At 42.4% G+C, this 16615-nt stretch overlaps 2 protein-coding genes and 2 long non-coding RNA genes across 5 annotated transcripts in view; 2 read left to right on the top strand and 2 right to left on the bottom strand.

Moving 5' to 3' along the window:
- The window catches only part of LOC134791999 (dynactin subunit 4), a 252550-nt gene that overhangs the window by 24065 nt on the left and 211870 nt on the right, over positions 1-16615 (bottom strand). The window lies entirely within an intron of this gene.
- The window catches only part of LOC134792043 (uncharacterized), a 314893-nt gene that overhangs the window by 212978 nt on the left and 85300 nt on the right, over positions 1-16615 (top strand). The gene's annotated exons all lie outside the window — the stretch shown is intronic.
- Positions 1-16615, bottom strand: part of LOC134792032 (V-type proton ATPase 116 kDa subunit a 1-like) — a 50866-nt gene that overhangs the window by 4539 nt on the left and 29712 nt on the right. For both annotated transcript variants that reach the window (XM_063763155.1, XM_063763154.1), the window contains 9 exons: positions 15693-15869; positions 12949-13161; positions 11202-11352; positions 9491-9630; positions 5203-5439; positions 4074-4186; positions 3255-3397; positions 1781-1929; positions 1102-1188 (listed from right to left, as the gene is read on the bottom strand). In XM_063763155.1, the coding sequence (XP_063619225.1) occupies positions 1102-1188; positions 1781-1929; positions 3255-3397; positions 4074-4186; positions 5203-5439; positions 9491-9630; positions 11202-11352; positions 12949-13161; positions 15693-15869 (1410 nt within the window). The remainder of the gene's footprint in view (positions 1-1101; positions 1189-1780; positions 1930-3254; positions 3398-4073; positions 4187-5202; positions 5440-9490; positions 9631-11201; positions 11353-12948; positions 13162-15692; positions 15870-16615) is intronic.
- On the top strand, positions 7131-7376 carry LOC134792445 (uncharacterized). Its single transcript, XR_010144421.1, has 3 exons — positions 7131-7234; positions 7274-7303; positions 7355-7376. It is a non-coding gene; the product is annotated as an uncharacterized LOC134792445 (long non-coding RNA).

The raw sequence follows: 16615 nt of genomic DNA, 5'->3' as shown, positions 1-16615 counted from the left end.
TTCAATCGTCCGAAATAAATGTTTTTTTTAAAGGTATAAGATATACTCACATCGCAACAATATGTAACAACAGTATGTAACGGTCATATATTACTACAAAGGCGTGCAAATAGGCGCTTGCCGCGCCATGATATATAGCGCCGAGCGAAGATAATTTATGACAATTATAACGTTCTATGGGCCAGTGTTGGCCAAACGTTAATTACAATTAACCATTATAAATTGAACCGTAAACCGTAACGGACGGTTATAGTTTACGATTCAACCTATAATGGTTAATGGCCGATAATAATTAATTGCATTAACGTTTCGGCCTACACTGCTACGGGCCCGCTTACAGCTCGCGCGCGCAATATCGCCTCGTGTGTAATGACATCAATTTTATAGCATTTTTGGTGCAGCGGAGTAGTGTTGACGGAATTGATATAGATAATTCCAACTGAAATGGTAAATTAAGGTTAATATTAACGTAATTAACGCTAATTAATCATTAGGGTTGAAATTGTTTATACCAATTCCGTTAACACCACTCCGCTGCACCGAAAATGCTATAAAATTTACGATGTTTGATGTCTGGCAATGACCAAAGTAGCACACTTGTATCACAATGCACTATTATGAATTATATTGCTACATTTGACATTTACTTATTAAGTTATTAACTATAATTTAATATAAAAAAAAACTCACCTCCATCTGTCCAAGCGAAAGCATAAAAACCGAAATAATTTTTAGTCTTAGTTTAAGTCCTTATTATTTTTTCCCTTTTTGTTGACAATTGGGTACTTTCCTCTACTTAAAATAAATTATTTCACACCGTGCATGAAATAAAACACCAGATCATTATTATAAAAACTTAGATAGCAGTTATTTTTAAGCACAATTTATATTTAATAAATCGGATGGAAGTATAAAAAGTAGGTGAGTTGACTGTGACGTCACTACACACGTTTTCATATAAATTTCATATTAGCAAAACGTTTTGAAAGTTCTAAATAAGAAGCTGATTTGACTAGTAGGAAAGTAGCCAATTAGTACTCGTACTTTTACAATTACAACACGCGTAGCCACCATAAGAATGAAAGAGACAGGTGTACTCACAGCGCGTTTCTTCTGCTCCTGCATGATGAAGTATGGTTTGCCGAGCAGCATGACGGGCACGCACAGCAGGGCCACCACCACGAAGAACTAAAAAAAAAACAAATATTACTCTATGGTCTTACAACTAAAGGCAACCCTTTCATAACTCAAAACAAAAACGGCCGTTTAAACTTTGGACGCATAGATTGACGAATCCAGCAACATAAAAACTAGTTTGATCTATTCAAAAGGTACTTAAATACACAATACAGTACGTAGCGGCCCCCTTTTTTAAATATCTTTCGTTATATTGAAATAATCACGATTATTTAGCAGTGGCGCTAGTGTGCACGTTAATGGGCTCTTAAACCTTTTGGTTTACGAACTGTCAAATAACGGTGTGGTCGATGGTACTATACAAGAGTAAACCATGTTGATGGTCTTACCTTCTGCAAGCCAAGTTGTCCGGCGTACATGGTCATGTTCTGGGCGCACATCTCCCGCGAAGGATCGTTAGCGTCTTGTCTGATCATGTCGATGGTTTAGGCTGCTGTTTGTCTGTCTGTCTTACCTTCTGCAAGCCAAGTTGTCCGGCGTACATGGTCAATTGGTCATGTTCTAGGCGCACATCTCCCGCGAAGGATCGTTAGCGTCTTGTCTGATCATGTTGATGGTTTAGGCTGCTGTCTGTCTGTCTTACCTTCTGCAAGCCAAGTTGTCCGGCGTACATGGTCATATTCTGGGCGCACATCTCCCGCGAAGGATCGTTGGCGTCTACTTTGAACAGCATCATGTTGATGAACGTGATCAGGATGGAGGGTGCACAGAATGCGCTGGTTGTCACGTATTCTGTAGAAAGATAAGATAAAAATAAATTAAGATTATTTTAAGGAAGGCAATTTGGCGGACGAGGCACTAGATGAGGACCGATGTGAGTCGAGAATAAAATGGTTATTTATGCTGGTATTATACACACTGCTTTGCACTTCGATTGCGAGCCTTGGTTATTTTATGGTATTTCAATTATAGCCTTTCCTGTTTATCGCTTTAGATATAAAAATAAGACCAAACAACATTTTTTGCGGTAGATCGGCACTATTTTGAAAAAAACTCGTATCTTCTTCTGTCAATCAAAAGAAAAAAGAATCTATGTGTGGCGATTACTGCACACAGCATATTATTCATGATGTAACTTGTAACGCATAAACCTCCCCACCGCAGTCGAAGCTCCATCCACTGCTACACCGGTCCCTGTGGAGCCTGCTACTACCAGGAAGACGCGCTGCGGTCGATCAGTGCGCTTCCCAGATTACTATCGACCGTAGCAAGCAACGGTCTCGGCGGGGGAGTAGTGTGGCGATCACTGCACACAGCATATTATTCATGATGTAACTTGTAACGCATAAACCTCCCCACCGCAGTCGAAGCTCCATCCACTGCTACACCGGTCCCTGTGGAGCCTGCTACTACCAGGAAGACGCGCTGCGGTCGATCAGTGCGCTTCCCAGATTACTATCGACCGTAGCAAGCAACGGTCTCGGCGGGGGAGTAGTGTGGCGATCACTGCACACAGCATATTATTCATGATGTAACTTGTAACGCATAAACCTCCTCACCGCAGTCGGTTAACTGGCCTCGCTGCGCGAGCAGTTGGGAATAGCACAGCAGGCCACGTGACCGGTTTGGTTGGACTATACAGCGGGCGGCGCTCGCGCCGCTACGGCAGTGCGATCTCATCCGCGACGGCGAATGCATGTCCCTTTTGCTACCGATCCGCTTTGTACGCGAGTGCAGTGCTTACGCCTATTTTTATGTTATTTCGCTTTCTTTCGTGTTCTTTTCTTCTGACTGTAATCTGTGCTTTCTATCTTGTGCCTGTGGACTTATTATTTAAACGCCCGGTAGGCACCCTATACTATGTATGGGATGCATACAGAGTTACTGCCTTTCTACTTTGAGTAGCAGATACGAAATTTTTCCAAAGTAGTGACGAAATACTCGGGAGGTCAGATGGCAGTCGCTTTCGTAAAAACTAGTGCCTACGTCAAATCATGGGATTAGTTGTCAAGCGGACCCCAGGCTCCCATGTGCCGTGGCAAAATGCCGGGATAACGCGAGGAAGAAGAAGTATTGACGAAATACTCGGGTCTTTGGTGAGGTGATGAAACACTGACTTGGGTCCCCGAAGTGCGGGGGGGTGGATCCGTAGCTGGTCCACTTGATGAACATGAGCAGCACCATGTAGAAGAACAGCAGCACCAGGAACACGATCTGGGGCACGAACTCCACGTACACACTGGTGCGGCGCTTGAAGTACCTGATGACAATCAATTAAGAATAAAAATAAGAAACCATTTGTTTCCACACAAAAAACAGACCGGTTACAAAAAGTAATAAGATTAAAAATAAATTGGCATGTGCGGCAAAAGGAACGGGCTCAGCATACGCTGCGTCAGCCATTTCATTACAAATTGCCTGCGCAGCGCTGATTTTCAGTCCGTCCCCTTTTTATTTATATTAATTATTTTTTTATTATATATTAGAAACTAGCTCCGTGACAAAAGCTGTCCTATATCCTTCTTCTGACTCAAATTATCTAAATCCCGTAATTTATACATAAGTACAGTTAAGCGAGAAGAGGTGCAGTCAGCAGCAGAAGTTGCTAAGCGGGCGAGGTGTTCAAAATAATATTGACGCGACTTTATTGTTGAGAGAATAAGAGCGCGTCAACGTAATTTTGAACATCTCGCCCGCTTAGCAACTTCTGCTGCTGACTGTGACAGACAGGCTTAAATGTTTTTGTGAAATTTAGTCAAAACGAACACGAGAGTAAAGTGACAGATCAACGAACTTAAACGGCATAGGGTTAAGAATTTTAAATAATTTTTACTAGAAGTTAATCAGATTGGTTTCGAGGCTGGGTTAGTGAGTGTTTAAAATGTATGTATGTATCCCGAGGTATCTGTTCGGGGCGAACTACTAATTGTACTCACAGATGGTTCCAGAGCGACATGCAGACACCGAACAACATGTGGAAGACGCCGATAATGATGGAAATCTTCATCTTGTAGGCGTTCATGAAGATGATCTTGTTGGCTTCGGCGAGCTGTCAATAAAAATTACACATTAATCTTGTGTACTAAAAGCAACAGTCTTAACTAGTGGCTCTGTGAGCTGTAGACCTCACGAATCCCCATAGATTCGCCATTTTGAAAAAACTTAATCGACAAATTAAATCTATATAAATTTTGAACCCGCTCACCAAATTTTACGAGAATCGGTTGAAAATCCGTTGAGATGTGAACATCCGGACATACGAAAGAATTTTTGCCCAAGTTGAAACGGAGACCTTCGCTAAGCTCGGCCAATTATCGGTGGACCTTGTCTTTGAAATAAGATTTAAAAAGAGATTTAATGAAGACGAATTAAAAAGATTTAGACACTTTTCGAGAATATGTTCATATTTATGTAGGTATCTGTGATGTGAAGATAAACATATTTTCGAAATGTTGCGACTCATCTGCCACACGGAATCAATTCCGAACGGGCACGGGGTCTGAACGTAGTCCCACGAGTCTGGATTGAGTTGCAACATGGCATTTTCCTGTAGAGTCGACTTGTCGTAGTTGTGGCATCACCAAAGATGTTGAAACCGAGAATATATCCCTGTGTATCTATGATGTGTTTATTTTCGGGATGTTGTAAAGATTACCTGCCACACGGGATCAATTCCGAATGGGTACGGGGTCTGGGCGTAGTCCCACGAGTCTGGATTGAGTTGCAACATGGCGTTTTCTTGCAGCGTCGTCTTGTTGTAGTTGTTGCGCCACGCCGAGCCGAAGATGAGACTTTTCGAGAATATACCATTATGTATCTTGAATTTTATTTTTCTTCAAGTTGTTGTAAAGATTACCTGCCACACGGGATCAATTCCGAATACCCATTCGGAATTGATCGAACGGGGTCTGAACGTAATCCCACGAGTCCGAATTGAGTTGCAACATCGCGTTTTCCTGTAGCGTCGACTTGTTGCAGTTGTTGCATCACTAAAGATGTTGAGACTTCGAGAATATATTCCTGTGTATTTGTGATATGTTTATCTTAGAGATGTTGCAAAGTTACCTGCCACACGGGATCAATTCCGAACGGGTACGGGCTCTGAACGTAGTCCCACGAGTCCGGATTGAGTTGCAACATGGCGTTCCCCTGTAGAGTTGATTTGTTGTAGTTGTTGCGCCACGACGAGCCGAAGACGTTGAGACTTTTGGAGAATATGTCGTTGTAGATGAGGCCGGTGTACATGGAGAAGAGACCCATGAGGAGGATGATGTAGCGGCCGCCGAAGAATATCGTCCAGATCTGGGGGGGAAAAAGATGTAGGTAAATATTTAATTTATTTTGTAGCAAAAAAACCTTGACTAAAACATTAAGACTAAAAAAGAAGATAAGGCTTTAAAATGTTAACATTTAGCAGAAAACCTTGTTTAAAATATTAAGGATGTCGAATTTCGATATCGGATTTAAGTACTGTAATTTTATTCGAATATTAGATTTTCTAATATTTTGTATTTTGACATATGTTGTGTTATTCAATAATTTGGTTGAAGTTTTTTCCGCGGTTATTGATTTCGGAACACTAAAACATTACATAAAATATTTTTAAGAGTTCTAAATTCTCAAAATAGTTAAAAATACTTAAATTAGTTCATTAGTTCACGATTGCTATGAAACAATTAAATTTAACTATGAAACTAACCCATAACCTATTGACACACATTCTAATCAACAGTACGTGACTTTAATTTCCTTACGCCTAGATACACAAACAAATATCAATTAAAAGTGCGTAATTTGTGCGTTTATGAAATTTCAACATTGTTTCGTATTTACTATACTATCAGTGTATAGTTGACAACAGAAACATGTTTAGAATTTCATACATTATTTTCATAGCCATAAGGTTTCTAAAAATATAGATACTACTGTAGTTAACTGTACTACACCACAATAAGATAGTTCTGTGAAGCAATGTAGTTTAAGTGTGTATAAATGTGAACATTAATGTGACGGTAGCGTAGTTCGTAACGATGGTCTATGTTAGACTTCTTTTTTTAGCTTCAATAGCATCTTTGTGCGGGGTAAGTCCATTTTTTAAACATTTTAATTTATAATTCATGTGTCATAAATATGTGTCAAATAAGGTCTTACAAAGGACTTTTTACAACTAGTCTTTACATGGGCCCTGTTTTATTATGCATTTCATACATCGCTTTTTAGAATTTTGGAATTTCAGCCTACATTCATTTGTATACGCAAAATGTGTTTGGTTAGTTCAATGACTTTTACTTTAAATTGTGAAGGCTTTTTTTTCAGTTTTCTTCTACTCTCTTTATGGATGGAAGTTAATTATTTTAATAATTATTATGAATATTTGTGACGTTCCACGGCAAAAGGTACCTTATGGCGGCTGACGCTTACGTCGCATAGCGCCGCAATAATATTGGAGCGGCGTTAATAATAGCGTAAGCGCCAATCGCCATAAGGTACCTTTACCCGAAGGACGTCACATTTATTTGTAGTAATACGTATAGTTAAATATTAGGCCTTAGAATTGTATTAGTTTTGTCAATTGATTAATTTAATTGACATTTGCGTAAATAAATAATTATTATTTTATATGTAATGAATTTTAACAAAAGGTAGTCTGGAAGAGATCGCTTTTTATTCTTTTTAACAATAAGACCGCCTCTTGATTATCCCAACGTGTGTTGCCGTATTATTTTCTTCAATTGAGTCCCTTAACTTCAAACTCGGGTAAATCCATCTGTCAGATTATGCGATTTTGGTATTAAGAAAAGGTAATAGGGTAGATATTTGCTGAGAAGGTCGATTGGATTTACCCGAGTTTGAAGTTAAGCGATACAATTGAGGTGTGTAATAAAGACTATGTATTGTATTTTCTATACGCAGGTGACGTGGGGTGGCTTCGTCCCACGCAAAGTATACGAGGCGCCCCCATCGTACTACGCCCCACCACCCCCCTACTCATACGCCCCCTGCAAGCCTGAGAAAAGCCCCGAATGTACTCTCGGCGAAGTGGTCAACAAACTGACGAACGCGCTCATTTATACTACTATACATAATTGTGGGAAGGGTACTGGTGGTAGTGGAGGTGGTACCGGTGGTAGTGGAGGTGGTACCGGTGGTAGTGGAGGTGGTACCGGTGGTACCGGTGGTAATGGGGGTGGTAATGGAGGTACCGGCGGTGGTACAGGTGGTAACGGTGGTACTGGTGGTACGTTAGCATCAATATTAGGTATAAACATATCATCGATTAATCAGACTCTGCTTAATCTCAACGTGTTACCGCTACTCGGTGGTGGCGGTAATGGTACTCTTACGTTAGAATCACTGTTAAGTTTAAATGTGAGTCTTGGCCAGCCATTGCTGACCGCCAATGTGTTGCCTGGTCTGCTCGGTACAGGCGGTAGCGGCGGATTATTGTCTGGAGTCGTTGGAGGCATTACTGGGGGTTCTGGCGGTGGGGGATTATTGCCTGGAGTCGTTGGAGGCGTTACTGGGGGTTCTGGCGGTGGTGGATTATTGTCTGGAGTCGTCGGAGGCGTTACTGGGGGTTCTGGCGGTGGGGGATTAGTACCTGGTCTTCTTGGAGGCGTTACTGGAGGTGGTAAAGGGGGTAGCGGCGGTGGTAAAGGTGGTACAGGGGGTAGCGGCGGTGGTAAAGGTGGTAGTGGAGGTGGTACAGATGGATTGGGCTCCGTATTAGATGTGACCGTGGGTTTGCTTGGACAGGATGCTGTTGTTGCAGATGTGTTGCCGAATACTGTTGGCGGTGGTAGTGGCGGTGGTACAGGGGGTAGCGGCGGTGGTAAAGGTGGTACAGATGGATTGGGCTCCGTATTAGATGTGACCGTGGGTTTGCTTGGACAGGATGCTGTTGTTGCAGATGTGTTGCCTAATACTGTTGGCGGTGATAGTGGCGGTGGTTTGTTAGGTATACTATAGGTCTTGAATCCACCCTATTTTTTCTTTGTGCATTATATGTTATAAAAGTTTATGATAAATGTATTCATTTACTTTTTCTGTTTATATAATGAATTAACAACACAATTCACTTTAAAAGAATCATGTTTTATTTTTATTTTTATAGATCCGTCTATAAATCCATCAGTTATAAAACTTATTACAAACACTTATGGCTAAAATATTGTACTTATCACGAATAAATGATAATGAATAAATCATATAATACGTCTTTATTTGAGCATTTGTACTTACCTATGAGAGCAATAAACAAACCGATTATCTGCGGACGTATGATCGCATACATCGGGATTTTCGGTGCGGGAAAGTTTTACACTAGCCAAATAACAGGTAAAAACTGTAAAAAACGATACTAATTTAACATTTCTAAGCACATTTGGACCTTACTACCTACGTTTAATTCAAGGTTTGGTAATTATTTTACAATAAACAAAGTTATAAATACACGAAATCATTCCCGCACCGAAAACTCCGATGTATGAATTGATCGCCGCGGTTATCATTGTACACTGGCGTTCAAAAGTGCATGGAGATGTTTCAACCGTAATATGAAGGCATTACGGTCGACATCTATCCATACACTTTTGAACGCCACTGTACCTAATAGCTAAGTATTCAAGCAAACGTCACTTTTTGACACCGCTCGATAAAAAGAGACATGAGCCGTGGGTGGTATTCCACCTATCCAATTTCTTTGTCCAATGTCATTGCGTCTCACTCTCTTATTAGGCAAAATGTGAGACGCAATACATATGGGACAAAGAAATTGGATAGGTGGAATACCACCCTAAGATACGCTCGATAAAGTTTTATTTCCTTTGAACGTCCATACACATTGTATGGACTGACGTTTATCTGACATGGCTATTTTTACGTTACCTATACATTTGACATGCCCCTTTCCGCAAAAATCGGCAGACTGTTTTGTACCGAAAATTACAGACATGGCGTCTCCGTTTGGTTATATCCTCTAAGGGTAAAAGAGTTAAACATAATAACATACAACTGACAAATCGTCAAGTGACAAGTTGACAACCAAAACTCACTAATTACTTAAAAATAATTAAACAGAAATCAACCTTATCTAGGTATTAATATGGTTCACTATGGCTATTAACTTGTGGTAGTAATTAGTGAGTTTTAGTTGTCATCTGACGATATAAAGCAGCGGTCGGCAACAAGCGGCCCTAGAGCCTCCCTGGCTATTTTGTATGTAATATTGACAAACGACAATGTCTGATAAAGTCATAAATATTAACAAAGTGCGGCCCGTGTCTACTTCGATAACTACTATTTGGCCCTTGGCTGCTGAAAGGTTGCCGACCGCTGATATAAAGAAACTTACCTCGCTGTCAATCTTCTTCGCCTGCAGAGGTTTCTCCTTGTAGCACATCCAGAACCCGAAGGCGGCCATCAGAGCGCCGTGGCCCAGGTCGCCGAACATCACGGCGAACAGGAACGGGAACGTGATGATGGTGTACGGAGCTGTGGACAAAAGTTCAATTATAGACATCATCATCACAGGCCTTTCCGAAACTTACCTATAAAATAAAAACCTAATCATAAAAAGAATACCCCATCCAGCAGGTCCGCCTGTGGCATAGTGCCCATTACGCTGGCGGCGTTTCCTCGCTGAACCGCCAGGGCGATTCGTTTCGAGAAATACGCACCAGCCCTGGGGTCTCCTGTGGCGTCAATCAGCCGCCCCGACAGAGCCCTCACAAAGGCCTGCATGTCGGCTGACCAAGGGCCCAGTGTCTCTACTGCGAGCGCCGCAAACTCGTAGTCCTTAAGTAACGAGTATTTGCGGCGCTTGAGAACCTGGGCCTGGTCAGCCGCACCGCCGGCCTGGGTGCGGGTCGCCTGGATATGGGACTGTGCGAAGGTATCTACGCACGTCCCACATCAGGGGCCACGTTAATGCTAGTTTCCACGGCACCAATGTGACCCCGTCGGGGCGCTTGCCATCGCCTTTCCGTCTATTGCAGACGATTTATGCATTGCTGTTTAGACAACGGGTTTGGTGACTGGAGGCCAATGCGTGAGCGGCACGACCTCCCACATTTTTGTCAGAAAAAGCACATGCCACCTGAGGTTCCAGTCCCGGTTTGCTTTCTGCGACACCTGCTATCTAAAGGGGCCCACTGATTAACAGTCCACCGGACGGTATCGGCCTGTCAGTTGTTCGGAACTGTCAAAATTTTCTCCATCCATCCATCACGGTCTACAGGTAAGGCTTCCCGGGCATGGTGGTCGATTTCGAGCGACTACCATAGACCACCAATTAATTATACTAGGTAGTAGTAAAAAGAGTAGGGTCTTGTCACTAAGAGCGCAATCCGTTATTACTACATCTGTCTCACTCTAAACATATACGCTTGTCGCTATATCTGTCTCAATAGTCACTATCTTCGAGCAACACCGGGAAGGGAGTCGGAATTTGCACTATTTCCCCTCTGCCGAAGCACATGCCCAACTGGGCATGTACACAACTAGCGTGGTGCTTATTGTGATACATCCGTACACAAAAAGAGATCGATCTGTGCAAGATTTGTCTTTGAGGTGTGTCATTTTCTATGTATTTGTGTCGTCGTTACAGATTGGATTTTGTATGTAGTGAGTGAGAAGTGCGACTGTGTGCACGTCACCCCGCAAAAAATGGCAGAACGATTTGTACGGTAAGATATCGCTTGGGCTCCTGTCTTCCGACGTGTCAGAAGCCAATGTCACTATACTCTAGCAAGCCAACTTTGTCAGTGGAAACCGGCGCGAAATTCAGTATGAAAAATCGAACCCTTGCGCCTATATTTTTAAATTTGGCACCTTTTTCTACTAAAAAAGGTGGCTTGGCAGGGTATATGTGTTATAGGGGTCAATAATAAATGTGTCTCACCGGGGTTGACCTCGCGGTAGGTGGCGACACCGTACGCGTAGATGAGGTTCTGGAAGGCGGACGTGAACTTGTTGGTGCGGTTGTACGTCGGCGTAATATCTGTCTCACTCTAACTACACGCCCCCGTCGTTACATCTGTCTCAGGCTAATAAATGTGTCTCACCGGGGTTGACCTCGCGGTAGGTGGCGACACCGTACGCGTAGATGAGGTTCTGGAAGGCGGACGTGAACTTGTTGGTGCGGTTGTACGTCGGCGGGTCCTCGAGCGTCTCCATCCGGTTCAGGATCGGTGGTACGGAGCTTCCGGAGCGTTCCTGATTAAAAAAATACAAAGGTTTTTATAACTAAAATATGGAAATGGGAACTAAAGAGACATTGAATAATTTTTAGAGATGCAACGGATAGTTGTTTGGCCGGATACCGGATACCGGATATTCGGCCTGACAATCGGCCGATTATTCGGTATCCGGCCGGCGGAACTAAGTATACCTTCATTTCGGATTTTCAGGTCCGCATTGTGCAGGTTTGACCTGTTTCCTAGTAAGCGTTCGCGCGGACTCATTTCTAGGTTCGAAATTTGTTTACCCCGAAATCAAGCAATGTTACTATCCGGTATCCAACCGGATAGTAGGTCACTATCCAGTATCCAGCCGGATAGTAGGTAACTATCCGGTATCCGGCCGAATAGGCCGGATACCCGATAGTAACCGAATATCCGGTGCATCTCTAATAATTTTACGGTTTAGACTCACTTGTTTTAAGTCACTCGCTTGTGACTTAAAACAAGTGAGTCTAAACCGTAAAATTATTCAATGTTAGTATGTCTCACAAAAGTTTAAATTCTATTAAAGAGACATTGTTTGCTTTCCTATGTGAGTATGAGCAAAGATACATTGATTAAGACGTCGTCACTACTTTGAAAAAAATCTCGTACCTCACACTGATACTAAAAGTTGAAACGCAATAAGTCAGTATGCATCGACAGAACAAGATACGAGTTTTTTTTTCAAAGTAGTCACGATGTGTAAAAACGAAGACATTTTCGTGCTTCGAATTTGACAGGTAAACGAGATGACGCTGTACAGGTCCATACATTTTACGGTAACTCTGATTGTCAAAAGTTGACCCAGCACTTGGCGATCAGACACTTCTGCGTCACATCGGGGTTGAATAACTTCAAGGTATGTGCCGCAACCAGGGCAAGTTGAAAATATGTTGGAAAATAGTGCTCTTACCGTTTACCTCCAAGCCAGTTGGATAGTCTCCAGGTCAAGTGCCGGCACCCAGCACTCGGCGATCAGACACTTCTGCGTCACATCCAGGTTGAAGAGGTTCAAAGTATGGTTGATGGCCTTGATCCCTTCACGATCAGTTCTTAATGCTCAAGCGTATGATAGAAAATGTTACCGTTCCTCTCTTCAAAGTCATTTGGAGTCTCCAAGTCAAGAGCTGGTACCCAGCATTGAGCAATAAGATACTTCTGAGTGACATCCAGGTTGAATAACTTCAAGGTATGTGCCACCCCCAGGGCAGGTTGAAAATATGTTGGAAAATAGTGCTCTTACCGTTTACCTCCTCAAAGCCAGTTGGATAGTCTCTAGGTCAAGTGCCGGCACCCAGCACTCGGCGATCAGACACTTCTGCGTCACATCCAGGTTGAAGAGGTTCAAAGTATGGTTGATGGCCTTGATCCCTTCACGATCAGTTCTTAATGCTCAAGCGTATGATAGAAAATGTTACCGTTCCTCTCCTCAAAGCCAGCTGGATGGTCTCCAAGTCAAGTGCCGGCACCCAGCACTCGGCGATCAGACACTTCTGAGTGACGTCCAGGTTGAACAGGTTCAGGGTGTGGTGGATGGCCTTGACCTTCCTTCCTTCTTGATGCTTAAGCGTACGGTAGGAAATCTTACCGTTCCCCTCCTCAAAGCCAGCTGGATGGTCTCCAAGTCAAGTGCCGGCACCCAGCACTCGGCGATCAGACACTTCTGCGTCACATCCAGGTTGAACAGGTTCAGGGTGTGGTAGATGGCCTTGATCTTGCGGACTTTGACGAACCAGTTCTTGATGTTCTTGGCGGCGGCGACCAGCACGCGGTGGCGGTGGTCTTGGGTCTGGCCTAGGACCTGGAGGGGAGACATAAGTACATATTAGTATAGACTTATAGAGCCACTTTAATTTTGTGATGTGGTTCAAAGTTAACACTTTCGCAACCAGGCAAAATTTCAAACAATACCCCAGAAACCGACAGTACTCGCTAGTCGGGCAACGACGTGCAACTCAATGCCGCACGCCGCGAACCCGCTAGTCGGGCAAGCGGCGGACGCTCAGGGCTGTGCCAAGTAACTTTCGTATAAGTACGTGGATAAAATTAAATCTGCTGTCTCATCTGTTTAGGCTCCCCGTTTTGTTCTTCTCCTAATTCTAACTCCTATTGATACATACCCGAGTATGCAATTTCACGTAACCAACTAATAAGAATTTTCATTTTGTAATCGCATTAGGTAAAGTAAATAAAAATACAAAGTGAAGTAATAAAATATAATAATCAACTGTACCAACTTTTCGACCACATAATAATCAGAAGACTTACAATTTTTTCTGTTAGTGGCAGTGGCAGCCCTGAGGTAGTGAAGATGCAATGCTTGCCCGCGTTTATAGCTCTTGCCCGACTAGCGGGTATGCCGGCATCTGAGTAAAGTTTACGAGTGCCCGAGAGTCGGGTACGCGGTGTCGAATGTGTTAACTGTCGGAACCAACGTGTTTGAATAGTTCTAACTAAAATAAGGACGAAGAATTTAGTATTGACCCGCTATTTCCCATCTCCAGAGAATTTGAAATAGAGGCGGATTGTCAAAGTAAATTATGTAGCCACAGTAAATTTACTGCCATCTTTCGACAGAAGATTAAAACCGTTAGACCGCCATTTGACTTTGATCCTTATTATTTCACTGATATGTGTTAATTTGTTAAATATTTAAATTAACGCCATCTAATCGACAGTAGGCCAAAGGTATGGTGCATTATTTTCGAGCGATGGCGCCATAACCTTTACTATAAATAGTACGGATATGATGGTCGTTCTTGTCTACGTGACAGCGTGATAAAACGGTGTCCGTCACTTTCTATCCCATGGTGTTAAAGAGTGACAGTTATTTTATCACGTGGATAAAGATGGATAAAGCCATCCATAATACACCGGCTGATGAAAAAAACTTCTAGAATTTATATTGATTCGATGGTGTTTTATGACATTGTAACAAAACAAAATTTTCAAACTACACTACACGTAGGTAATGCGACTCAGGAAAAACATATCATTTCTATTTCAGAGCAACTTGGGCTATACTATAAATAACCTATAATTCCAGTTTTTGGTTCAAAATCCATAAGACTTAGTATTTAACAAGCAATTTAAATATGTTTATAACGTTCAGAACGTAATATATTACATAGCTAAGGGCCTATGCAATTATCCTGTAATAATGGCTACATGTTTTATGTGACAATGGTGTCAAAGCCGTGCCTTTTTAACGGCGATTACACTCGAGGCCATTTGCTCGTACACGTCGAATGTAATTTGTCTATGATATGATATAATGATTTGACCCTAATATGCTAAAAGCAGTATTTCAATAATGTATGAAGTATTAAAGGTTTTGGTATAAGTTGTTGTGACAGCCGTGACAGGCCTGGCATACTAATATTAATTAATTAAAACGCCAATTAATGAATAATTAGAACAAAAAGCGTAATTATAAAAGTAATAATTAATTAAAGAACCATTTAACTAGAGCTTTAATCATGGCGCCATTTACAAACAAAGTATGACCAAAATCTTCGAAAGCCGAAATGCTCTCCAGCTGTTATTTAATCGGATTATATGGCGTATAATTAATTTTGAATACATCACGACGTTTCGAACCCTTAACAGCGTTCGTGCTGGTCAACGGGTGACAATCCGTTTAAATACTTTTATTTCGTCAATAACTATCGCGGTAACGTACTGGAAGTTGCATCCAAAATCCGGCGGTACGAAGACCTTGGGAGTCACAATATAATCCGTTCAAATAGTTTTATAGCTGAAGACTTTTCTTGCACATGGGGCATGGGCAGTGTGGCGAGGAAACCCTCGCAGATTTTCTTGACTAATTCCTTCCACTAACCAGTTTTCATAAGATGGAGCTACCACTTAACGAAGACTAGAAATGTTCATTGTTCACTTTGCAAGTTCCTAGAGGTAATTATCCTCTAATTCTTAGGAGTGTCTTACCGTGTTAAGATCCTCAATCCTTGTCATAACACCCATGGCCATCTGCCTTCGGTCTGCGGGTGCTTCGGGGCACGGGTAGAGTGTGGCGCAAAAGCCCTCACAGATCTTTATTACTACCAATTCCCACACGATTGACCAACGACTAATGTCAGGTCACTAAGCAGAAGATCCAACCGTTCGCTATGAAAGTTTTGAAGGGATTTTTGACTTTTCCCTCGGGAAGTATTTAGAAAATATCACCATGTTAACATCCTGGATCCTTGTCACACCCATGGCTTATTTCTTAAGTTAGACTAAACTAAAACATCCTGTAGAAAAAACCATTCGCTGCGAGTTTCTGAAGATCCTTTTACCCCAGTTTTTGGACTGTCTATAAAGTCTTACCGTGTTAAGATCCTCGATCCGTGTCATAACGCCCATGGCCATCTCACGTCGGTCCGCGGGTGCTTCGGGGCACGGGTAGAGCGTGGCGCGGAAGCCCTCGCAGATCTTCTTGACGCGCGTCTTCAGCTGGTCGCCTTGGAAGAAGATGATGAAGACAGACTTGTACACCTGGTCGGACTGTGGAGAAAATGAAGTTTAGAAATGTAAAATACAAGGCTTTTTTGACGAATGACCAATGATTTGATAAACTAATGTCCGATATGGGGTGTTAGCTTATTACAACAGTAAAAATTATTCCATTGAAAACACGAAAAGGCAGCCACGGCTCAAGATCATAGCGCGACCGCTCATAATTGCGTCCGTTAAACAATTAACAAAAAAAAAATACTGGAGGTCAATAACATATCATGGTGTACGAATCAACGGAGTAGTGTATTAATAGGAAGCTCTTCATATATGTATAGGAATAAGTTTGAAAATTGTGACCTGTAATAGGTACCTTATTACCAATAAATGATGTCTATGTCTATATAATGTCTTAATGCAGTCTGTTGGAGGTACAGTTTGCGACCGTGTTCCATAGATTTGGATGGTGAGGAAGCCTAAGGCTGTTGGTACGTTCGAGCAAGAGCAAGTACATTTTATTTCCTCGTGCCCCAAATGTATGAATATACTTACGGAAGACGGGTCCTCGAGAGGAGAGTCGATCTCAGCTTGACGTAGGACGACAATGCCGCGGCACGCGCGCCACAGCATACGCTCAAACGCGGGTATGGCTCGCAGTATCACAAACTCGTAAGGAGTTTATTTCTAGTCTGTGGGTTGAACTTACGGAAGACGGGTCCTCGAGGGGAGAGTCGATCTCAGCTTGACGTAGGAAGACATTGCCGCGGCACGCGCGCCACAGCTTACGCTCAAACGCG

Source organism: Cydia splendana, chromosome 7, assembly GCF_910591565.1.
Source record: "Cydia splendana chromosome 7, ilCydSple1.2, whole genome shotgun sequence".
NCBI classification, from domain to species: domain Eukaryota; kingdom Metazoa; phylum Arthropoda; class Insecta; order Lepidoptera; family Tortricidae; genus Cydia; species Cydia splendana.
Note: the sequence above shows the minus strand (reverse complement) of the source record. Positions and strands in the feature narration are given on the sequence as shown.